This window comes from Anabas testudineus, chromosome 17, assembly GCF_900324465.2.
Source record: "Anabas testudineus chromosome 17, fAnaTes1.2, whole genome shotgun sequence".
Classification (NCBI taxonomy): domain Eukaryota; kingdom Metazoa; phylum Chordata; class Actinopteri; order Anabantiformes; family Anabantidae; genus Anabas; species Anabas testudineus.
Window position 1 is genome coordinate 19,222,690 of NC_046626.1, and position 25,305 is coordinate 19,247,994.

Below are 25,305 nucleotides of genomic sequence, written 5' to 3' on the forward strand. Positions count from 1 at the left end.
TTTTTTTGTTATCCCCATGTGGAGGCCGTACAAAACAGGTAGGAGGAATACAGCAAATGAATAAAACAGCAGAATCAATAAAGTTTTTTCATCCTTAACAACATTTACAAACCTCTTTCCAGAATAGTTGGTACTTTTTCAAAAATGAAATAGTGACAATGAGATTTGTAATTACACCAGAGAAGTTTTTCAGAAGAGTTTTTCACCTCCATTTAAACACTACATTTAAAATCTTCACACAGTTGTCCAATTTCATGCTTCTTAATTGGCAGGCAGGAGAGGAGAAAACAGACACACATGTTTATTTTCTGTCCATTATTTTCTTCACGCTGAGAGAATGACACAGGTACACGATCAGGGTCATTAGAGGTCAGTCCTCAGGGATTTGTGATTATGTTTAATTGCTTAGACGTGTATCTTGATACCTTAATAAAGTAGGTATTATGTTAAACTAACATCTAGTGCAGCTTACACAGATTACATCATTTGAAACAGGCTTCCCTTCTGGCTGTCACAAGTGATAAGCCTAAATTGAGTTTCTCCTTTTCTGAACGCACGTACGATATGAATCCACCTCTGCATTGGGAGGTGTTTATATTAACACTTTATTGGTGCTGTGTGCTATTTTCCCATATGCTTAAAATAGCAAATTTAATATAGAGGGCTAATTATTTTTAATTGCCTACTTAACAATAAGTGAACCAGAGGGCAAATTCATGCACATACATTTGTCTGCAATAAAAAACAGAAACACTGCAGACACACAACTCCTAATGGATCTGTAGAAATACAACCTGGACCTAATGTACATGAGCTAATTAAAGAAAGAAAGAGAGACCTGGTTACTAAGGGGGACCTCAGAAGAGCCAGACCCGACCGAAGCAGACCAGAAGACAATGAGACCTGATCCATTATGCAGAGCACAATCCATCAATTAATTAGATCACCATTTTAAAATATAATTATTTCTTAACAACAGATGGAAAGTCAGTGTGTCATTAATCTAGGTAAATAATTAAAAGTCTATTTCCTGCAGCAACAATTAAACATCCTGTAGTCAACTGGGTGATAAACAGTGCTAACCTATGTAATATCTATTAATCTAATTCAGTTGTGAAGAAGCTCTGAAGAGCTGTGAACTTCACACTTCTTATTCACCCTCTCACCTCAAAACGCACCTCTTAACACATAATGGAACAAAAGGTCCGATGACATTTTGTAATTTACCTCTGACTCAATCATCTCTTGAGTCACAGTCTGGCTCTTAAACTCACCCACTGATCCTTTAGCAGCAATGGCCACTGTCTCCAGGAGGACCTGCACGATGCCGGCTCTGACGCGCGGCGTGTTCTTGTTGTTAGTGTCCAGGTGGTTCAGAACCTGTTGGATGACGTGGTGGGAGTGCTGAGCCTGGAGAATCATAAAAAGAAAAAGATTGAAGATGCATCCCATGTTTTACCCATGTTTTAAAGGTCAACAGGGCTGAAATGTGACAGTGTTATTGTTGTTATTATTATTATTATTATTATTCTGTGTGTTTATTATTTATTTTTTCTCTCTACCATGTTTCCAATCATTTCATCACTATTATCACACATATCATATTAATAGTTAAAACAAAAAACAAAATCAAGCATTTGGTTCACCCCTCGCTCTCTTACAGAAGAAGAGAGTTTTTTTACCCTGCACCTAGCTTAATCCAACAAGCTTGATACATTTAATTTTTTCATTATAGATTTGGACATGGTCAGGGTTAGGGAGGAAGGAAGGTCAGCATTTTCCAATGCTAACGAATGATGCAAGATTAGCACTGCACCATTTAGAAAGAATACTACCAGAGATACATAATTCAGGGTCAAAGATACCGAACAACCACAGCAGCAACTTTAATAACTGAACAGTGCTCCATTCAGTGGAGGGACTGTCAGGAACAGTGTCTAATCAGCTTCTACTTCTGTCTACAGAGGCCTTGGGGCCACAGACATCCAAGTTTGAGACTACATGACAGCTTGTCAAGATGACTGACACTGGAGCTGGATCCGAAAGTAGGATGAGGATAGAACCTGATAATAACCATGGCTTTGTAGTACCTCACAACAAAGACACTGAGTGAATGCACATACTTCAATGTCAGTTTAAGTGAGTTGGTCTTAACATGCAGGTACCGTACCTGGATTGAGTACATGATGATTCTGAAGCAGGAAACTGCAAACTCATTTGGATCCCACAGGTGGTGATTATCCAGGTGACTGAAAACAGAAAAGAATAATCTTTTACTGTATATTAGGACTTAAAGAGAACCTCTCAGAAAACATTTTTCAAATGGCGAACACCATCAGAAACAGAGAAAACTAAAGGTCAATGCAGCCAAACACATTCTGAACTCTGAACTGGAGTTATAAACAAGGCTAAAGGTTTAAGAAAACATTGTGTGGGTGTTGAAGACATGCAGATGGAAGACGACAGATTTACTCCTCTATGTGGGAACTGACCTGCAGCCTCAAGGTAAACTCATCTACAAGATACATCTGCTATTTATTTCTTCTCACACACGCACACACACACACCACTATGAAACTAATTTTCTGAGTTTAAGGGAGTTCCTTCTCTCCACTGTCGACTAGTGCTTGCTCAAGTGGGATTGTTAAGATTTCTATATAAGATATAGGGGTATTAAAGCTTAAATCAAATTTGTTGTTCTTAACCTAAACAATATACTTGATAAACTCCTCAAAATACTTAAGAGTTAACATTTGTAATGTAGATTGTGCATATGCTTTGAGAATGTTTTACTATAGGATCAAAATTTCCACAAGTATGCCAGCAGGATTATAGCTACACATAATGCATTTTATTTTCCATTTCACTCCTCCAGGGCTTGAAGGCTATTGATTTTCTTCATACATGTAATCTATTTCAGTGCTTTACTGAAACCTGGGTGATAATAAGGAATATTTTAGACACCTACAGCCACATCTTAATTGCCTGCTCTCTAACCTTGACAAGCTTTTATTCACCTTTCACACAAAAGGTGACTTTATTCATATGCTGTATTAAACCACAATCTTTGGCCAGATGGTGATGCCGACCTTCAATGTCGATCTAATTCACAGTTTCTCCCCTGTTCCAGAGGTCAACCTCATGTCCAAACAAGCCTTAATGTTTATTCAGGAGTGTTTTACACAATCTCTTGTTAGTGAGAGAAAGCTATGTAAAAGAGAAGTGATGTAGATAAAGCTGGTATTTGAGGACAGATGACAGAAGGATAAAAATGAGTGGAATAGAAGATGTAGAGAAAAATGGTAACAAGAGGAAGGAAAAAGCAGAGCACTGTGATAAAGGGGATTGGAAGCTGGTTGTATGAGAACAGTTCACCAATATGACGTCAATCCAAACCCCCCAAAACCCTCCTCCCGCCTTTTAACCCCAATCCTTTCTATTTATAGTCTCAAGATTCTCCCCCGTCCTCCTCCTCCGCCTCCCTGCAGGAGGAGAACTGGTTTCATCCACAGACACAAAGACATGCAGACAGACATGCGGCATGGCGGCTGTTTAAACAAAAGAAAAATTAAAGACTTGACTATTAAAAGTACAGAATCCAGTTCTGTTGCTTCATGGTGTCATTTTTGCATTAGCTCTAAATAGTCATGAATACACTGCATATGCTATGTAGTTGCAGTTAGAGAAGTTACACCTTACATTAACTGCATCGATTCACATTTCCATTACACTCACCAACACGTTTGTTTATAGTCTAGCCACAACATCTTGCTCAATCATGTTGACACCATTTTCTGAAAAGAAAATCTGAAAACAAATGTCCTAGGAAGATTTTTCTGTCACTGGACCAACTGATGTGGTGCTTAGCCTGCAGGGGGCGCATGATGCCAGCAAGTCACTGGTCAGAGCTGATATGCATACAGTGGCAAGAAAAAGTATATGAACCTTTTGGAAATTCATGGTTTTCTGCATAAATTTTTCATGAAACGTGGTCTGATGACCCAAGTCAAGAGTATTAACAAATATAATGTGCCTAAAATAATTACACAAAAAAAGCGTAAAAAGTATGTAAACCTTTGGAATTAAGAACTTGTTGACCCCACTTTGGCAGCAATAACCTTAACCCAGTGCTTCCTGGATCAGACCTGCAAATCTTTCAGGAGGAATTTTAGCTCATTAATCCTGCAGAACTGCTTTAGCTCTGTCATATTCTTTGGACGTCTCGTGTGTGGCTCTCTCATGTCGTTTCTTAGCATCTCTATTGGGTTGAGGTCTGGGTTCTGACTTGCCCACTCCAAAAGGCTGAACCAGTTATTCTGATGTGGACTTGTGTACCTCACAACTACAGAGTTTCAGCTGACGAACAGACATTATCACATTATCCTGAAGACTTTTTAAAAACACTTGGGAATTCATCTTCCTTCCCTACACTACAAGCCGGCCAGGCCCTCGTGCAGCAAAGCAGGCCCAAATCATGATGTTTCCTCCACCATAGTTTACGATTGGGATGATGTACGCTGTGACATTTTTACACCAAATGTAGTGCTGTGTGTTCTTTCCTAAATAGTTCAATCTGAATTTCATCAGTCCACAAAACATTTTGCCATTACTGCTGTGGAGTTTCAATGTTCTCTTCACAAACTGCAGGCATTTGGCAATGTCATAGACACCCTGCTTGTGCAATGTTTTACCTACTGAAGACTTATGAACACAGATGTTAGCCAAGTCCAATGATGCTTTCAAATCTTTGGCTGTTACTTGGGGTTGTTTGTGGCTTAAAGACAAGCACACGCGCCTACTGTAAGAGAGTGTGAGTGTGTGGATGACACACTGAGTACAACTGCAGCCTAACACAGTGTATTGGAAGCTGATGGGGTGTGTGCATGCATGAGTGTTTGGCAGACATCCTATGTCGGGTGTCACACCTTGTGATGAGCGTTGATGGAGTGTCAAGCGGGAGGACGGGAGGTACCACTGTGTGAGACAAAGGACTGTGAGACCGTCTAAAGCAGCACTTTAGTGTAGCTGCAATGACTGGAGCAGGGCTGCAACCTACAATTAACACTTCTTCATTGTATTTAATTATTTTCACAAACAAACATTTACCGAGACTGAAGTAAGAAACTGATTATTTCATCTAACAGACCAGAAAATCCAACAAACACAGCTAGTATGAGGTATAAACAGCAGAAAATCTTTACAGTGAAGAAGTTTGAAGCAACAAATGCTCCAACTCTGCAGATTGTTTTAGCCACTTTTAGCCATTTTTTTTTGGTTTTATCGCACATTTGCCATTTGGCTCGGTTTTCAAAATAAATGGTTAACCAAACATGATCTAATCACTAAAAACTGCTCATCAATTCCCTGTACAGTACAACTATCTAAAGAGTAAAATTAAACCTCCTCTAATATTACTGGTGTTAAGTAGAAATTCTCTTTCAGACAGAGGGAAAGGGATTTACAGATACATCTTAATAAACCTTAGTTGGAAAGAGAAAAAAATACATCAGGAAACAAGAGGATTGGAGGAAGTTTTATAAATGTTAAACTGTTCTAGTTTTTAAAAATAATTAAGAAGTGCATTTTTTTCTTTACAGACAACACTTTCATGTCTGTGTCCAGCTCTAAACTAAAAGCCAGTGCACATTCTGTGTATACACCAGTTTATCTTTGACAAGGATAATCAGAAATAATCAAGTAGACAACACTGATTTACATGTATGGCTATTAGTGGTGGTATAGTCTCCAACTGGGAGCCTGCAAATAAATTCTGTAAACAACATCATTTAGTGTATCTCAAAGAGCTTGGCTGCTGGTATTCCGTGTTGAGCCAAGGTTGTTGAAAAGGGAAAGGATGCAGACATGAGAGAGTCATATGATTGGGAGGTCAACCCAAAGTCTATTTTCAGGAAGCAAGAAAAAAAAGAAAAAAGAAATTGAGCTTCAAAGAAATTAACAGGAAAAGCTCTGAGGGGAAAAAGTAAACCAGCAAAATGATGAAATGCAACTCTTCTCTATAGATGTCAAGAAGTCAGTTATTTTATGTAATTAATAGTTAATGGCAACATTAAGAGGTTTGGTCTCTGCTTGAATTTGTAAGCAGCAGTGGGTATACTATATAGTGACACACTATATACAAGCTGGATTTATTTATAGCTTGATTTATTTAAAACCTGTCGCTCTGACTCTAGTATAAGTCCAGTTTATAAATCTCCATGAGACTTTATGGAGTATTAAAATAAAACCATAGAATTTTGATATGGCTACTGGTAACCATTTCATTTTAACTCCAAATAAGACACGTTAAGTTTTTTCCCCCCAAAAAAGAAAAAGGTTAAAACTCATCAGTTGTTGTCAAAGTGTCGTTATCTCTGGGAAGCCCTTTGAAAAATTAATTGGCAACAGGCACCTTAAGTCTAAGTGACCATTAATTAAAACACAGGCACCATGCAATAAATGACTTCTGCATTACTCCAATAATGGGGGTAAACGAATTAAACAATCAGTGGTAAGTAACGCAGGTCACAGTCAATGACAAAGATGTTTAGTGAAGTTTAGACAGAGATTTACGGAAAATACATCACATGTGTAGTGACGTATATGATCCAGCTCTCAATAGTGTTTTTACACCTTTTGTTCGAGGTTGTTGAGAATACATTCTTTTACTTTGAAGAGGTGACCTGACAACACATCTACACTAATGACTACAGTTAGTACAGATATATAAACACTGTTCTTACAAATACTAATGCACAATATATAATATCTGAGACAAACAACCCAACCATTGTTTAAATGTGTGCGTTCTTGTGCCTGCATGAGTGCACACAGCATTAAAGGCCGGGTGTACGAGTACAATATCTTCCCAGCTTTAACAGGAAAAGGCCCCTGGGAGCCCATGAAGTTCACAGTGATTACAGTTCTCAGCTCAAATGGCCCCCAGTGGCCACAATCATGTCATTACACACTCAATATTACTGCTGTTAGTACTAACATTACTGCTACTGCTGCTTTCAGAAGCATTCAGAAAACTCCAGCATAAAATTCATTAATATCTACCCTACTGACAAACGTCTATATTCTGTACTGTATGAGCTTAATAACCACTAACATAGTGCTAAAATGCTAATATGCTACTTTTCCTTAAAAACTCTCCATTTACTTTGACGTTAACCAACATTTTGACTTTGTATCATTTAATATTTTGCTTTTGAGTATGTCAGCATTTTCCTGTTAACACAGTAGGTTTAAGTTCTAATAGCTAGCATGTTACCCCGTTCATAGGCTTGGGTCATTAATTTATTAACTTTCCATTTGATAGGAAAGATTTACAGTGTCTATTTTAACACTTTGAATAAAAGTTTATTGTACAGTAATGTCATTTAGGTTTACTACACCTACCCATTAACATACAGTTCAGTAAGTAGGTAACATGGTGGCACTTAGCATGTTGATGCTCTTCATGTCCTTGAGGGTTTTTAAATTATTTAAAAGATATTAGGGAATCATTAGGATTTACACTGTAATGTGAAGGCCACGAATGACTATGCAAAATTTACTGGCAATCTATCCGTGTGGACCAGAATACTAACGAGTCATGTGACGTCAACCTCTCTGGAGCAGCACTGCTTGTGAGGCAAAAAATACTAAATATAAAAACCCACTAATTTAAACGTTTGCATGAGCATTTCCTCCTGAAGCTGTTGAGCATAAAAGGACCAAAGTGAAGCCTCCACTCAGAGCGGCTCAGCAGAGCAGAAACAGACTGTGACAAGGAAAATCTCAGCGGGGTTCGGCCGTTTACTCGGTAATTGTCCAATTTATGTGAACCGTGCTGAGTGGCGGTGCAGGGCAGCCAATAAGAGCAGCGACAAGGATATTTAAATCCCAGGAGGGAATGATGGTCACCGGGTGGCAACAGTGTGCTGCATTCACGCGGCAGCCGTCTGCGTAATAAGAGAGCTCATTTAATTTCCTCTGTGTGCTGGGAGTGTGCGGCGAGGAAGGTGTGTGTGTGAAAATTAATCTAAGTGAAAGATGAAGGCGAGTCTGCTTCTGTGTCCAGCTACTGTGTTTGCTTCTAGATGTGGGTTTATGTCAGAGCGCGTGTGTGTGTGTGTTCGTTCAGTTGGCCGACAGCTTGCTGTGCTGTCACCTCCTGCTGTATGTGTCATGACTTAAACATGTAATAAAGCAGATTACCAAACCAAAGTGTGCAGTGTTTCTTCAAAGTAAGAAGACGAAGGTAGACCGTGCAGTTTACCTTGAATGTGCAGTAAACATGAGGTTTTAATCCCATCCTGTAGCATTTACTCATTAAAGCTCAAATAAAGATTTGATCTTAATGACAAGTGTGAACACAATTTTTAATTAACTACAGTAAATGAACCTGTCATATGATATTGTTTGGTCTATATATGCACTTGAGATCTATGAGGTCTTTGTTAACGCTCAGGTACTTACACTAAGACGGGTCGGACAGCGTTGTTCATGTTGCCATAGGCTGCCCTGCCCAGCAGCTCTCTGAAGCAGCTTTCAGCCAGCGCAGCGGGGTTCTCCTCACCATCCTGGCCTGCCACTGAAGGTGTGCTGGGGTGCCCCACCCTGGCATGGAAAAATCAGACAGTTCAGAAAGTATAGAAAGGACATGAGCATCTTTATACCATCTACAAACACAGCAGCTGTTTTATTGAAGGACATCATGAAAAATCAATTCTTCACATTATATACAAAGAAGTAATAGAGGATGCAGAGAGGTGTGAGACAGTGCAGAGGGAAATAACATTTATAGGGACAACAAGAGAGAAGAAACCATCAGGATCCGCGAGTAAAGAGCGACCATGAGGTGTGATGATTCAATCAGAGCAGCTACAAAAAGGAAGAAATCAAATCAAAGAGCATCAATCTGTGAATGTCTGTGAAATCAGTCCACTATAGGAGAAAATGTACTGGAAAGGAAATACTGAGGAGTTTTTATTTATTTTGTAGACTGGAAACCTGCATTAAGAAATTCCAGGAAACAGCAGACGCCTTTTACTATAGTATATATATACACATTTTAACAAGCACAGAAATCTTTTATGTATCCTTATAAAACCCAATAAAAGTCTTTGTTGTAAAACACTGCTCCAATAAAAAAAACTTTAAAAGCATTCTTATTTAAACGTTAGAGGATTTGCTTACATTGAGGCATTAAAAGCTACTTGGCACGGTTAGGTATAAATAAAAGAAACCAATTGTTTTGCTAGCAGAGGGGATGCTGAAAGGTCTCTGGTGGTAAAGTTTCAGTGCTGCTGGAACAAATCTAAATTTCTGAGAGGAGAATCATTAGCACATAAGTGATTGAACATGTCATGTTATTTTTTCCTAGAGACAGTGTCAATGAACTTAAAAATAAAAAAACAAAACAATTGTTCCACTGCCACACTGTTGAAAATGCAAAATAAAACTTATGTACACGTTTGCCATTTCCTGCAGAGCTGCCAAGAATCAACATTTCTGGCAGGAGACCAATCTGGCCTCCAGTTATGTGTTATATTGATAAAATAATGCAATAGTGAAACACTTCCCCAGCAATAAGCCTGGTCACAGATGGACTTGTAGGCAAGTGCGTCTCAGGAGGAAAACAATGCAATTACTGTCAGCCCACATGGGCGGTTTGGGGGAAATTAATTTCTTATTGCTTGTTAGAAGCAGAGAAATGAGAGACAAAAATGAAAATCTCTGCTGTAATTGAAGGTGGGTTGATCTTGTATAATGAAGTGGCAAGAACAAACTTAGTAAAAGCTGGATGTTTTCTCTGATGATTGGTCACCAGAGTAAAACCCTGTAACCACAAGGACATTAAATTTGAATTCTTACAATAACAATAATAATGAGTTAACTGAAATCTATATATTATTATCTATATAATCTAGATATTTTCTTAAATGCTGCAGCTTCAGAAAATGCTGCCTTAGCTTTATATGTCCAGTTGTAGTTGCCTTGAGGTAATTCAAATATGTAATAAAGTTACATATGGCTTAAAAGTCAGAAAAAAAGAAAACCAAACGATTAAGGGCACTCACCCTGAGCCTGGTCTTTCAATAAGACAGGACCAACATGGTCAGGACAGGACAGTGTAAATCTGAAAGGGAACTAAACTAATCTGAGATGCCACTAAGCAGCAGCCTACACTTAAAGTCCAGCTGCTGCTCGGCAGCCAAAAGAAGATTTTAGTAAATCATTTATATAGTTGTAAAGAGCAGTACACACACTGTGTACCACAATTTGTAGTACACACAAAGTGTGTCCGTAAACCCAGATATAATACATCTGATCAGCGGATATGATCCAGGTCTGTTCAGTCGTTTTAAATTTGTATAAGATCTGAACAATGTAAATGTGTAACAGTATCAATAGGCCCAGTCTGCATCCTCTTGAATTCATCAACAGAAGGGAATTTGCAGTCACTTCATGCTTATTCTGTTTTAATCACATCACAAGTTTAGTCATCAATTTAAATGCTGACTGGGTGCATTTCTAAATCAAAAGAAAATGAGTCATGCATTCCTGAACCACATACAAAATGTGTGTTATTAATCACAAAGTCAAGGTTAAAAGAAACAAACGTGCAGAGACGCGTGGAGATGTGACTGTTGTCATGAAGAGAAGAAAATGTAAGAAAAAAATCATTTGGAGGTCAAAGTCATTTTCAAGGTGGCAGACTGGAAACAGCACAGGGAGTGTATGTGCTGCCGAACAATACAAGCATGCATCTAATTGTGAAACAACAGAAGCTTTTCTTCATTCTCTGAGCCTCCACCTCCCGTTTGTGCACTCTGTCCACGTCCTCCCTCCCCGAGAAGCAATTAACAGAATCAAATGTCCTTGACCGCGGATTCTTGTCGAGTCCGTAGAAAATTGATTGGAAATCTCACAACGCGGCGCTGTGGGTGACCACAGTGCTGTTTGGGAACAACATTATCTGAAGCACATTGTGTTTTTCTGAGAGGAAAAAAAAGACCAAACACAATAGTGTGTGGTTCATCCTGCAGAGCAGTTATTCCCTCTCAGCCTGACCAACTGTGTTTTTGAGGCAAGTGCTGAGTCACACTATTACCGTGACAATCCCTAACTCTGCTGATGGACATTTTGTTTGACAGGGCGCTGCTGGACTGCAGTGATGTGAGCTACTCAAAGGAGGGAGGTCAGCCTTTAAATGGGCCCAACACTGTGGCAACAACATCAGAATTAATGACTACCTGCCATTTACAGGATGTTTCTATTTAAAGGGCTGCATGGAAGAACTGCACACCATGTTGGGGGAAAGATATATGATAAATAATTCTCTCCACCTCTGCAGCAGTTTGTTTTTCTGTGCCTCCTAGCTTTGGTTTTCAGTACACACACTTTATGTACGCTACACGCTAAAGAATTACATAGCACAATGTGTACATTTCCAAAAACAACAGAGCGTGCACTGGGGGCAGCAGTGGACCAGGAGGTTGAATGAGCCACTAATTGCAGGATTAGTGGCTTAAATCCCAGATACAAGTCAAAGATCTTTGGCAAGACACCAAGGCCAGCACCTTGCATAGCAGCTCTGTCGCCATCAATGTGAGTAATTATGTTTTTACATCGTCTGGCAAATTACTAAATAGAAAAGTAAATATAAATGCATTGCCTTTAAACACTGCAAAATCCAAAATTACTAATTCACTAAGTTCACCATAAAATTACAGAACTGTGCACAAAGGCATTTAATTATTTACCCTCTCTCCGTCTTCTGAGCAGCAGTAAAAGAGACATTGAGTCTTAAATTGCCGCCCTGAGATGCTGTTCTATAAACACAGTGAACAGCTTTGAACCAATTTTGGTGCTAGACAAAAAGTCAAAGGAGGTCATTGTATAATTCTGTACAAAATGTCTTAGCTAGTCATTTCAAAAGTAGTTTAGATTTTTCACAAAAAGCTTTAATGTATCAGCGATCATCAACAGTGTGGGGTTGGATTTCTCCGTTTCTTTCTACGGTTACCACAGATATTCCACAAATCATTTGGGCATAAATTCATTATGGATGCAGTGACATCAAGTGTGAAGAAAAGTGAGTTCACCAGAAAAAGAAAATGACACCGTGTACATGATGTGTTTTCAGTTTGACTCCGCTTTCTGTGATTGCTCGGAGCTGTATGTGATTGCAAATGTATGAACCAGATGACATCAAAATGTGATATGTGCTGCATGATTACAGATGACAATCATGATGATTACTGTGCAGCTTGGACTCCTTACCCTGATGATTAGGAGGTGATGCACATCTTCAACAGACTACATTTTTCTCAGAACATTATTGATATGATATCTCACTCAAATGACACTTGGTACCGCTTCAGAAAGTATTTACATCACTTTTCTTTTTGGACACTTTACAGCATTGTGAAAGATATGATATTGAAAAAAAGCCACTTTGCATACAAGTCTATATATAATAAGGCATAATGACAAAGTAAATTCATAATTTAAGAACTTCGGTTCTGATTTACATTATCAAGTGTATCCACACGTTGCACACTTTGCATAGGCTGTGTGTTGCTGAATGTCAGTAGAGGACTCATTGAAACTAGTTCTGGCTGAAGGACATGTTCTTGTATTGTTAGACACCCTGCTGGGCTCAGTGAACTGTACTGAACTAATTCAATCCTATCTGAGAACAAAGGGAAACTTGCATGAAAAAAAATATGTTTCATGTGCTAATAATGCTCACATTTGGTCAAGGTTGTTCTCTGGGTGCCCTCTTTGATGCATAGTGTGGCACTTTTCAAAGGGAGGACTTGTTGGAAAATCACCAGTTAAAAATAGGAAAAATAAGTTTTATGGAACTAATATTTTAATTATCACTCAGATTTTCTTAACAAGTCTGCAACATTTAACCAAACTAACAATGTGGCTCTATACGCAGTCCATACATAAACACCTTCACTTCATATCATCTGCTGAAACATTAACGGTTGCAGTAACAATAACAGATTAAGTTCCAGTCATGTGCCACCAGACTGACTGCGGGTTTCTGTTCAGGACCGCTGATGACACATTTTTAAAGAAGCTCACTTGTGGGCATCAAAATCCAAAACTATCACGTGGCAAAAAAGAATCATCTGTACATTTGTGGTAGTGATAAGCTAGCAAAAGAAAAAGAAGAAGAAGAAGGAGAAGAAGAAGAAGAATAATAAGAAGAATTAGACGACAACACACCGAGGGACACAAATCAGAAAAAAAGCTGGGTCCAAAAATAGCTTTTCGTTCACATGGAAACCACCTGAACGAGACAGAGAGCAGATAGCCACGGTGTGAGGAAAGAAAGATTAAAAAATGAGCAGAATAAAAGGGATAAAAAGAGATGACGATAAATAAAATTAAATCAGAGTGGGAGGAGGGTAGAAGAGAAGAAGTTCATATTTCAGTTTATACAGCTCCAAATCACAACAAAAGTCATCTCGAGGTGACTCAAAGTGAGAGAAGATAATTATGAGGGAGATAAAAAAAAAAAGAAAGGAGAGAAATGACAAGTCGAGGAGAGAAGATAAAATGAGGCAAAACCTTTTTAATCTTTGTCTGTTTTCAGTGTTGTGCTGTATGTGTGTAACTGAATAAAATCTAATCAAGTCTCTGATCCAGAGTGACTTAAAATGGATCCAGCAGCTGGTTTATCAAGAAACACCTTATTGTAGGCAGGATGTTTTAATCTGAGTTTTGTGTTATATCCTATTCAGACACAGTGACACAGGCTCAACAGACATCAGGAAATGTTTGGTTAAATATTGAACAACACAGTAGAGTACTAGGATATCAATGTCCACATTTTTAAGGTAGAGAAAAGTTGATGTTGAAGGAGAAGTAGTTTAGTAGCGCTGCATGTGTAAGTGATGCACAGACAGGTTTGTCCCATTAATAGGGTTCCCGCCTCTCAGAGACATCCTTTATTAAAGGTTCAAGTTTGGTGTGCAGAATAATGATCACAGAAAGACAGAGCTCTGTCAGCTTTAGTATTTTGTATGCTTTGTACTGTATGTGTGTGTGGTACCTGTCCATGTCTTCGCTGTCCTGCATGTTGAACAGCATGGATGGGATCAGTTTGTCCATGTGCTGCGGCTCCCAGATAATGGCCTGCAGCTCGTCGTTCACCGTCTTTCTCACCACGCCCTGTAGACCTTTAATCCCTGCCACCCGGATCCTGCCAAGGACAATAGACATTGAAGTTGTGAAGATTTAATTGTGAATGTTCTACACAAAGTTTAAACTTTGCACCCAGTGTTCTGGCTTTACTGCACTGTATGGATTTGAGGTGTCTTATGAGAACACACGTGTGTACGGTTGTATGCATGAGAACATAATGAAAAAAATAATTTATTCATTCAACCATCCACCATCAACAAGCCTGACTTCACATTTTACTATTTGTGTCACTCCTTTATGATTCCAACTCGAACAATGTATGAAAGGACACAACTGGCAGATTACCGTGTCCAATAACCAGCAGAGAAACACAAATTATATTTGGAAATTCAGTCATAATGTTTACAGCATGGTGGTGCCAACAAGCCAACCCAATATACCCTGCTGTCCCCATACAAAACCAGCACCATCAACCAACACCTGAATGCACACACAGACACACATAAAACTGCATTTCCATGAAATTAATATGAAATATGCTCCATACCTGAGCATTCAAACAGGTCTCAGCTGCTCAAGTGGCATTTTTGCAAATAACTGCAGTAATAGTGGTGGAGACAAGTTATTTCATAATGAAAGAACGAGAGAAAGAGAGAGGTCTTCAGGTATTTTTAATACACTGCTGATCTGTATTAGAATCACAAGCTGGGTGTCTCAGTGGGAGCAGGCATCTTGTAAAGTGTTCTGCGGTGACACAGCCTCGCCTCAGACACACCGCCGCCGAGCTATTTTTATCTCGTTTACAATATGGCTGGCAGGCAGAGATCATTTCTGCATGTTTGAAACTATGGAAATTGTATTTGCCCAACATCTGGATCCCAATACAGACTAATTTCCTCGTCTCTCTTCCTCAAAACAAAACAACCATTTTAAATTGCTTCACTCCCATATATGAATATTGAAGCCTGCAGAGAAAGTTGATATTTTGTGTAAATGTGTTGCCTTAGCTTGACTCTTATGAGTATTATTTGGCATTTCAGCAAAGATTTTTAAAAGCTAGTATCAAACACTTCATTTCATCACCATCTCTATCAAATACTCATTTCAGTGCATGTGCAGTATGACTGTCCTGCAGTAGTGTTAGTGAGCCACCTGGCATCAGTGGGAGTGGAAACCCGATGAACTATGAAAAGGAGATATATTTGATTTGATATTGAAGGGATGCAAGTAGGATGAGACGTGCAATGGTAGAGACTGTACTACAACCCACCCCTGCAGCTGAGACAATCCATCACTGCGTTAAAAGAGGAGGTCGTTTCTCAAAGGTGGGATAGTGGAAGCAGACGATAACGTCTTCATAATAAAGAGTGAGGTATACTGCTGTAGATATACCATAAATAAAAGAATCAGTGCAACTAATGAGCAGGTTTATCATTTCATTTAAAGACTCAACCATACCTACAGAACTGATTTCTACAAACTGAGCTCAACTGTACCACATTAACAGAACTAATTAGAAAAACTAACTGCAGCATCAGTGATCAATCAGCCTTTTGCATGACTCTGAAGAGACAGTTTCATGGAGTCAGAGACCGAAATTAAACAATTCATCATTTTGTCGTTGAACACCTCGGTTTTGCAGCCATATGTTAATTAGTTCATAAAACATCGGTACAATCAGGAAAAGGAACAAGCCTCTCCTAAGAACAGTCATAAAATGAACCCGTTTTAATGTGTGGGACTAAAATGCTGCAACATGGAGACGTTGGAAGAAACCACCTATAATATTTTTTATTCAACTGCTAATTCAAATGTTTAAAAATGGTTAGAATACGATTCGAAAGGGGACATGTCTCTGTGACAAGAGTCTGTCTTTATACCTTGTTCTGATCTCTGGATCTTCGTGAGTAGAATGGCACATGGCGCTGAACTGGGACACAAAAAAGTCATAGCGGCGATGGTAGGACGGTGTGTCCTCTTCAATGTTGGCAAACTTCACAAACTGCAAAGAGGAAAAAAAAAGCAAACAGACAAGCTTTACTTGTCTCAGTTTCTGAGAGATATAAGAAATGATGAAAATTTATTGAGGTTCATCATGATTACACATGATGAAGATGCTCCTTGATTTTTCAGGTTTTGATTTGTTACCACTATATACACAATATTCAGTTTTAAAGTGTCTTAAACTAGTCATTATTGGGTCTATATAACATACTGTAGCTGTAACTGGATGGAGAAAATTTACAGCAATATATCAACATATCCAAGCATCTGCCTGTCATCATTAACTGCGGAGAAATAGTTGAATTAAAGGGTGAAAAAAAACTGTATTTTATGCTGCAGAAAAACTTGCTGTTGAAAGAAAAACAAAAACTTGTAAAACTTGTTGAAATTTTTAAATGACAGATGGCGATTTCCCCAATTCAAATGTTTTTTTATTTACAGTAAACTGATCTGTACAAACAGCAAACATACATATTTCTATAATTAAATAAATTACAAAAAAAAGTTAGATTTACATTTCTTTAAAAAAAAAGTTTGAGTTTCTAGGAAACAGAAAGTCGTGTATTTACAGTTCAAGAGAAGGTATCAACTGTATTATGAAACTGATGAATGCGGATACTGAGTGTTTTCAATTTGTTTTCAGAAACGGAAAACAGAAATTCACCTGTAATAGGCCACGCTAATGTTCAACAACCTTAGATTAGACCTGACAATGTAGCTGATAACTGTGGGACTTTTCACCTCTGAATAATGGAGAGCTAAAAAACAGACACTTTTCCTGAGGTCTGCTGTGGTGCCACTAATAAATGATAGGCACAATGTTCAAAGTGACTCACAGTGAAAATACCGTCATATTCTTGCACGGCCGTGAACTGGAAGTGATGGTGATAATGATAATAACCATTAGAGAGCTACCCCGCTTTTGTCCAGCCTATAATTTCCCCCCTCCAAACAAGCGTAGAGTGTCCTTTGGAGAGGCCTCGTCTTTCTCTCCGCACAGTCAGCTGCGCTCGAGTAGCGTTTTGCTACCCTATCATTGTCCACTGCAATAAATTGCCTCAGTACAGTTCAGCCTCAGTGACAAATACTTTGCCGTTCTACCTGGTAATTTCCTCCCATTTTATACCTAACCTCTCCTGGGTGTAATGGCTCAGATAGAAGGAGGTGCACTGACAGCTGGCACACACAAGAGTAGTTTCCCCTCAGCATCCAAATGTATTACTACAGTGGCAAGAAAAAGTATGTGAACCTTTTGAGATTTTCTGCATTTATTTGTCATAAAATATGATCCAAGTCAGGAGTATTACCCAAAATGATGTGCCTCAATCAACACAAATTATCTACTCTTTCATGTCTTTATTGAGTGTGGTTGTTGTGTGAAGGCACCCAAATGAAGTTTGCTTGGTTCTATGCAATCATAAAACAATATTGATATCCAACTATATATTCAAAGTACATGTAAAAAATGTACACTGAAGCAGTAATGTAGCCTGTTAAATGCATTTTCAGCAAAATGCAGTGCAGGGTTGTTGTACATGTTTTGTTTTCTTTTACTTGGTTCCTCAGAGTTCATGTCATTAAAAGTTTTTAAAGCTGCTGAGAAAATTAACACTACAGCGGATTATAATGTAAGTTTTGACGACTGCGACAAATGAACAGATGTTGCTGTGATACAAACAAATGGTACAAAAGAAATGCAAAATTAAAGTGGTCTTACATTCATGTATGCTGATTATTTTCAAAGACATTTCTGCATTTCCATTTCAGATTAATCGAACAGAGGACTAAAGACTGCGTTAAGTGAAGAGGGACTGTGTTTGGAGCCGAGGTTCCATCATGTAAATACGACTAATCAAAAAGCGACAGGCTTCATCTACGCATCGTGGCTTAAGAGTTAGAAATAGAGAGGGTGATACAAACAGCAGCACAATTTGCTTTGCTTCCCTTGGGCAATTTCAAAGAGCTCAATTTGAAAAGAAAAAGTACAATTAAAAAGACTGTTTTTACTTATCTATGCATACTGATGTCATAACAAGCAGTAAAGAGTAAAATCCATTTACACAATCATCAGTGAGTCACTTTTGGTTAAGGTGATCATTATCATCGTTTAAAGTGAAAGCCATGTGTTCAATTACCTTAGTGTCCAATTAAGATGAAATATTATTTAAATTAATGCACTGATTAAAATCCATCTTTTCCATATAAAACCTTTATTTTCTGTAGGTTTGAAAGTTTTACCAGAGCCTGAACATGAATATAAGACTATGTGTAACATACTGAGAATGTTAAGTATACTGCGGGACATGTTGACACCATTTCCCAACAGAATTTGCTGCAACTGACACAGTTTGAAAAGAGGAATTCTGTCTGCATCACCAATAATTTAAGATATGAGTTGGTCTTGGATGCTTTGCTTCTTTGTCTTACAAGAGGTGACTTGATGATGTAACTTTAAACTTTATCTTAGGTAATACTTTGATTTGTGTATGACAGTGTAACCTGGTAATAACTTACTGAATATGGTGTTTAACCAAGAAGTTGATGCTGTTGCCTGAAGTGTGCCCTTGGCCTTAGTTTCTATCATCAAGTGCTGGAAACATTAAAGCATAAAACATGCTCCAACGTGTAATCTGACTCCATCCGTCACCGCTTAGTTTCCTGCATCCCCATCATATGTGACATTTCTGCACCTCTGCGTTGTGAGTTTGTCAAGAGAAAGGAAGTTACTAATAGTTTGAAGCAGAAACGCCTTGTGTTGGAGACAGAGCCATAACAAGCAGCTGCCTCCTGTGTCCTGAATCAGGTAATGATGTTACAGACCTGACCAGGCCTATTAACGGTTATACTGGGTGTTTGTTTCTTCCCAGCTCTCATTTGTGGTGAACAATCGTTAAAAACTAATTAATGTTTTATCCTTCATTTTGTATCACTCGTAACCATGTTTGTGGCTGGAAATGATTTTAATATAACACTTTACCAACTTCAAACTGTGGATCATGACTGTGAATTTACTCAAATAAACAGTTTCCAGAGAACAAATCCAAGCAAAGTCCACATGATAATAGGACAATAAGATGCAGTTGAATACATCAGAAAACATAAGTGGATGCTATTACTATCAGCCTGCAAAGTACACAATTGCATACATTTGTATGCTTCTAAGATAACTTAGAAGGTTTGGACAGTCATTCAGTATATGTAACATTACTTATCTAAAGTGCATTATGATTATTTTACATTTGTTCTTACATAGTGTAAATATACCATATTGTAATACTGAAATGATTGTTATTTGTTTGTTTTAGCATCCATCTTCTTCTGGCCATTGTGAAGTATAAGATATTTCATCTTTCTTAATAAAAGGTGAAAAGGCTCTGTGTTTTTGTACCTGACATTTAATTTTGTCTTTGAACTCCGGTACTTGTCACAAATTCCAGCACATTTATTGGCTTTTGGTGATTAATGAGCCTGAGATTTAAACATGATGTCATAAATAAAGAAAAAAGAAAGACTTGAGTAATTACTAACGAAAGAGTCAACACATTACTGGGTGTCTGTTATGTGTGAAAACACAAGTGAAGAATGACTGTAGAGGCCACAGTGAGAGCAACAGAATCAATTCAGAGAAAACAGATTACTATTAGAGATCGGTAAGATTAAAGTGCACTTTTCATTAAAAAGAACTATTGAAGAAGCATCAAATTGGCTTATGCTCTAGGCGGATACACTTGGAGAAAATGCATCTAGTATCCATCACAAATCAGAAACGTGAAACAAGAACTTTGTATTATCTATAAATATATATAACTCTGCTCAGGGAAGTAAAAAAAGTTCAGTCTAGGATGAAGAGTGGGCAGGAAAATACAGTGCATAGTTTCTTGGCAAACTACTTGCTGCAGGGAAGGCAAATCTGCCACAGGCTATAATACCTGTTTTTGTTTTTTTTTTAAACAAAGTCCCCTGTGGGTCTGACTCAGAGGCTTTATGTGTCTGAGAGTGGACTGATGACTGTCTCCTAAATTGAGATGGAGTGCAGGAAAAGCCATTGCAGTCTGCCAATTTCTTGTGATAAAGTTAACTGGCCGATACATTTGGAAACAGCAAGTGCCTCACAGTGCAGCCAGGAGAGAAACACACAAATGTATAGTGAAGTTACACACAGGCAGGGTAAATATAGAAACTGTGTTAACAGGGAAAAGGGTGACATTAAAGGTCATAAAAGAGGGGAAATGAATGCCACTATTATTATTAATGGACATAAACATCCTTCACAGAACCATTTATCATCTCTACCCATGGTATTATAGCTTCTCAAGGTAAAAAATATCAGGGGTTGGTATGTTTCAGCTACTGTTGAGAAAAAGCAGGGCTTGTGAGGTGTTCCTGTGTGCAATGGTCAGTACCTACCAAAGGTTGTCCAAGGAGGAACACAGGGAAAGCCCCTAAAGTTCTAATATTGTGAAAAAGCCAGACGGACAACCCAAAAATGTAATAACCCTAGCCCAGTGCAGAAGCATACCATCATGTTCTGTTTTAGAACATAATGATATCATTTAATTGTAATGGCTCATCAAGTACACTTTGTTTGTTCTACCAAAAAAAGAACATGACAGCACATCTGAGGTTCACAAAACACATCTGAACAAATCAAGACCTCAATAGGAACAATGTTCTATGGACAGATGAGACCAAAGTGGAGCTATTTGGCTCTAATGCCCAGAACCATGTTTGGTGAAAACCAAACACAGCACTTCATAGTGGTGGAGGGATGATGGTTTGGAACATGACAGTAACTCCTGCTGCCTGTAATGTAAGAAATTAATGAATGAAATTTTAGCAAACAGTAAGAATCCCTGCAGAGGAGTATCCACAAATACCTGCGATATTTCTTGCTAATTAGTCATTGCTGAGGCTCCACGGAAAGAGGTCGGCCTATTTCAAACAAACACTCTTTGAACTGAATTGCTGTAATTTGTCGAACTGGTGTTCTGCTGTAGTGTTGTTCTGTGACATCTCAAACAAACTCATTAAACTGATAATTACACAACAGAACAAGTGTAAATGCTTTGTTTTCCTCTGCAACAATGTAAAACCAAACACCAACAATAAACAGAGCATCTCAGCCTTGTAGCCGGCACTATGAAGAAAACTTACCTGACACAGCTCCCAGTTATAGGTGGTGTGTACCACTGTCAATAGTCCCACCCCACCCTCTAACCCCCATCCGCTCTGCTACCCGTCTCTGCATCCACTCTCCTCCTCTGTCAGAGTCTAAATACCACACATAAATAATGCAAAGGCTTTCGCATCTAAACCTTCAGCTCCGTTTCCTGCTCGGATAAACCGCCAACAATGGCAGGGACGACAGGGTGAGAATAGGAGGCATGAAGACAGGAAGAAAAAAGTTTGAGCTCACCTTCAGATGACTTGGAAGGAGAAATGGCGCTGACATTTGCTGGTGGCTTATAGAGGCTAATAATAATTAGAGTCTTTCAGAGGGCATATTATAGTGCCATTTCCACTGCCAGTGGAAAAGTTAAATTAGGTATTTAACCATCAACATCAACCTCTGGGCTTCAGCTGAGTGATGCCTTTTGTATTCAGTTTGTTGCATGTATGTGTGTGAGCAATATGAATTGTAGCTTTATGTTAATTTTGCTTTATATTCACAGCAATACAGCATAACAAAAAATGGAACCCTCCTATTTCAAGCCAATAATCAAATACAAATACAGAGGCTTCACCAGAAATTATTTAGCATTTGGGCTTTTTTTGAGAATAATATGTAAATTAATTCAAATATAAAAGGCTAGTATGCAGTTTATGCATTCAGATTTGGAGGAATAATTCTTGATAAACAGCAAAAAAACATATTCTACCAAGTACAATAATAAAAGGAACACCTCACAATGATGGAAAAGCACTGTCAGAGCTTTATGTAGCATATTACACTGAATAAATCCATGCTGTTGCCATAACAAATTATTATACATATAATAAATGCAAAATCAACCTTCAAGGAGAAAGCACAGAGGCACTTTATCAAAATCAGTGGCCATATGTTTATTTGGTGAGGCTACCGTTTACCCTGTCATCTATCATCTACAGACTAAATTGATGTTGCAGTTCAAAATGAGGCATGAGGAAAATTTTGATATTGCTCACCATTTTTTGCACTCGAAATAAAATACAGGTAAAACACAGAAAACATGATCTACATAGAGTTAAACTATTCACTGCAACAAACCTTCAGAGCTATGGAGAATGTTACTGATCCACTGTCTTACCGAGTTGGTTCCCAGGACCTGCAGGTCTGGTTCCCTGGACTCCAGCAGCTTGGCCACCATGTGCAGGAAACTCTCCACGAAAGGTTTGATGCTCTGAGAGTGACATGCCATGAGAAGCTGGTCCAGAGCCTCCATAGCAATCACCACATACCTGAGATCAATTAATAACTCATTAGCACACTTTACACTCAGTCGCATACGTTCCATTTCTATTCAGATTTATCATTATTATTGCCTTTACTGTCAGTTGTACCAATACATTATTCTTCCATTACTGTTTGTGGTGCAGATGTTGAAATTAATCTTCACAATCTTAATTTGATGCTTATAAAATGGCATGACCTTAAAAAAATAAATAAATAAATAAAAACTATTGGTATCAGCTTTCTCTATTTGGACAACAACAGCTTTGGGGTTTGAGTGACAAACCTGAGAGGAGGAACCTGTCACCCAGTTAGATAGAGTGTTTTGGGGTAATGGCGAATGTTTTTTTAATGAAACATGAACCATCACAGATAGAACAGAGTGAGAGAGTTTGTTCTCCGACTATCAGCTTTAGGGAATAGGAAAAACACAGCCAAATTAACATAGTTTATGTGCTGTCTTCTTTTGGAAATGCATCTTATCTTATTACTTTCTAGGAGCAGAATTGGTGGTTGAACACTGATATTACAGCATTGCGAACGTATGCCTCCACCAACCACTGAAGGTGCAGTTCACATGCATGTCTGTCCAGACTGTCCAGAATTTCTTTATTTATGGATTGAAACCAGGAAATTGCAAACAGTCCCATCACTTATACTTGCAACTCAAATCACAATGACCTTGAACCAAAATATGATCAGTTTATATTTTAGTTCAACTTGTGCCAAATTTGAACAATTCCCTCATGACATCTTGTGATATTACAGTAACAAGAAACAGATGGACAAGACAAATGACAGGTCACAGTGACCTTGACCATCAAAATCTAACACCCATAGCCCAAGTGGACATTCTCAAGTTGTTCCTGAGATATCACATTCATTAGATTTGGGTGGACCGCAGAGTTTAAAGTCATAAAAGGCACAAGTTCCACAACAGCAAAATCATTAGAAAAATTAAGTCAGAGTCAAATTTCACTCACCCGTAGCGATGTCGCACCACATCTCTGCTCAGCCTCTCAGCAAGGTAAGCTCCAATCCTGTCCAATTTCTCTGGAGCCGACACAGCGTAGAAGGTCAGCTTCTCCATGTCGGATTTACTGAGGCCATCCTGGAGGTAAATAAAAAAAGATTAATACACTTCAGTAGTTAATGTATTCTACCAGAACTGAGTATGGACCCACAGTTTGGGTAACAAAGCATCTGATCTTTACACTGCCATCTAGTAAGGCCCAAATCAAGTGTGCAGTCAAATGCAGAAAAGAGTTATACCACAGCAACCACAACTCCAGAGTCAATTTAAAGTGTAAAGACCTGAAGAACAAACTTTTCTAGGGAAAATCAGTTTCAACTTCAATAAAGTTAAGTTAAATAACCTTTATAAAGGAGAAATTTCCACACTGTGAGGGTTTAAATCAAGTCAAGTTCATTACATTCTGGCTCCATTTCCCAAACTCACCTTGATATGACACCAGCAGTAAAAGTAACACTTATGTTAAATGAGTTGTGAATGTGTTTTATTCAGCTCTACTGGTTTGATGACAAATGACTGAACACCACAGATCACTGCTCATTTTCACAGGCTTACCAAACACATGCCACTCCTCAGTAAAGGAAGGAATATCCTACGATAAAATTGCCCTTACTTTATTCCAACTCCACTTCTACCTCATTAAAACTAATGAGAACTTTTAACATCGATGAACCGATCAAGATTGTAGTTTTCTCCGACTGAGACATGGAAGTTATTTTTAGATTAATGGCTTTTTAGAAAACTTTCAGTGAACTTAATGTGAACTTCACCGTCATACTGTATGTGACAGCAGGCAGCTGGTAATAAATATATTGCCGTGAGGTATCATACATAAAGACTAGGGAGTTGATTCAAGACCCGCAATCCTCAAGTGTTTTCATCTCCACAGACTCTCAGCAAGTGATAATTAATTTGACAAGGTCTTGACCATTGGAGCATTTCAATTTCCCTGTGTGCTTGTTTGGTTACACCAAAGGCCCTTGAGAAGAGACAAAGGGAAGATAAGGAAAAAAAAAGAGATAGGAAAAAATAGTCCTTTGTGTATAAGCTAAACGACGAACCACACACTTGGAGACTTAATTAACAGGGGTCGAAAAATCTATGTCAAAACAGTCCTGTTATTAAAGCCATGTAACATTTAATAGTCATATTTATCAAAGTCTGAAGCTTTCATGTGGGTTGGTGGTCTTTTTCTTTATGTTGTGGTGGAAAAGCTATCCCATGGAGAATCTCATTACTGTGATAACAACCAAGTAACAAACAGTGATAATACTCCACTATAAGTAAAACGCTATACTATAAATGTCATTTGTAATTCTGCTCCATTACCAACAGAGTCCACTGACAAAGAAAACACTTGGTTGAGAATGGAAAATTACTTTAAACAGTCAAACCAGTTGACAACACATTAAGAAAAGGTAAAAGCCAGTCAGGTGAAGGCAAAACCTGCACATCTGGAAAATCTAAATAACTCTTTTTATTATTAAGTAGCATTATTGCTTTCTTAGTGTTTTCCTTTTTGGATTTACTACTGTAACATACTGTGTATGAGTTCTTACATACAATACAAGTGATGCACACGTGAATACATATAAATTATAGTGTAATCTGTAAATATTCTGCTCTCCGTGCAGTTGTGTGATCTCACCTGAGTGGTTAATGTTCATGTAAAACACCTGGTGGT

The 25,305-nt window shown here is 38.3% G+C and overlaps 1 protein-coding gene across 2 annotated transcripts in view; it reads right to left on the reverse strand.

Moving 5' to 3' along the window:
• Positions 1–25,305, reverse strand: part of efr3a (EFR3 homolog A (S. cerevisiae)) — a 74,549-nt gene that overhangs the window by 20,797 nt on the left and 28,447 nt on the right. For both annotated transcript variants that reach the window (XM_026374805.1, XM_026374804.1), the window contains 7 exons: positions 23,572–23,699; positions 22,446–22,596; positions 16,035–16,156; positions 14,063–14,212; positions 8,464–8,604; positions 2,171–2,249; positions 1,275–1,410 (listed from right to left, as the gene is read on the reverse strand). In XM_026374805.1, the coding sequence (XP_026230590.1) occupies positions 1,275–1,410; positions 2,171–2,249; positions 8,464–8,604; positions 14,063–14,212; positions 16,035–16,156; positions 22,446–22,596; positions 23,572–23,699 (907 nt within the window). The remainder of the gene's footprint in view (positions 1–1,274; positions 1,411–2,170; positions 2,250–8,463; positions 8,605–14,062; positions 14,213–16,034; positions 16,157–22,445; positions 22,597–23,571; positions 23,700–25,305) is intronic.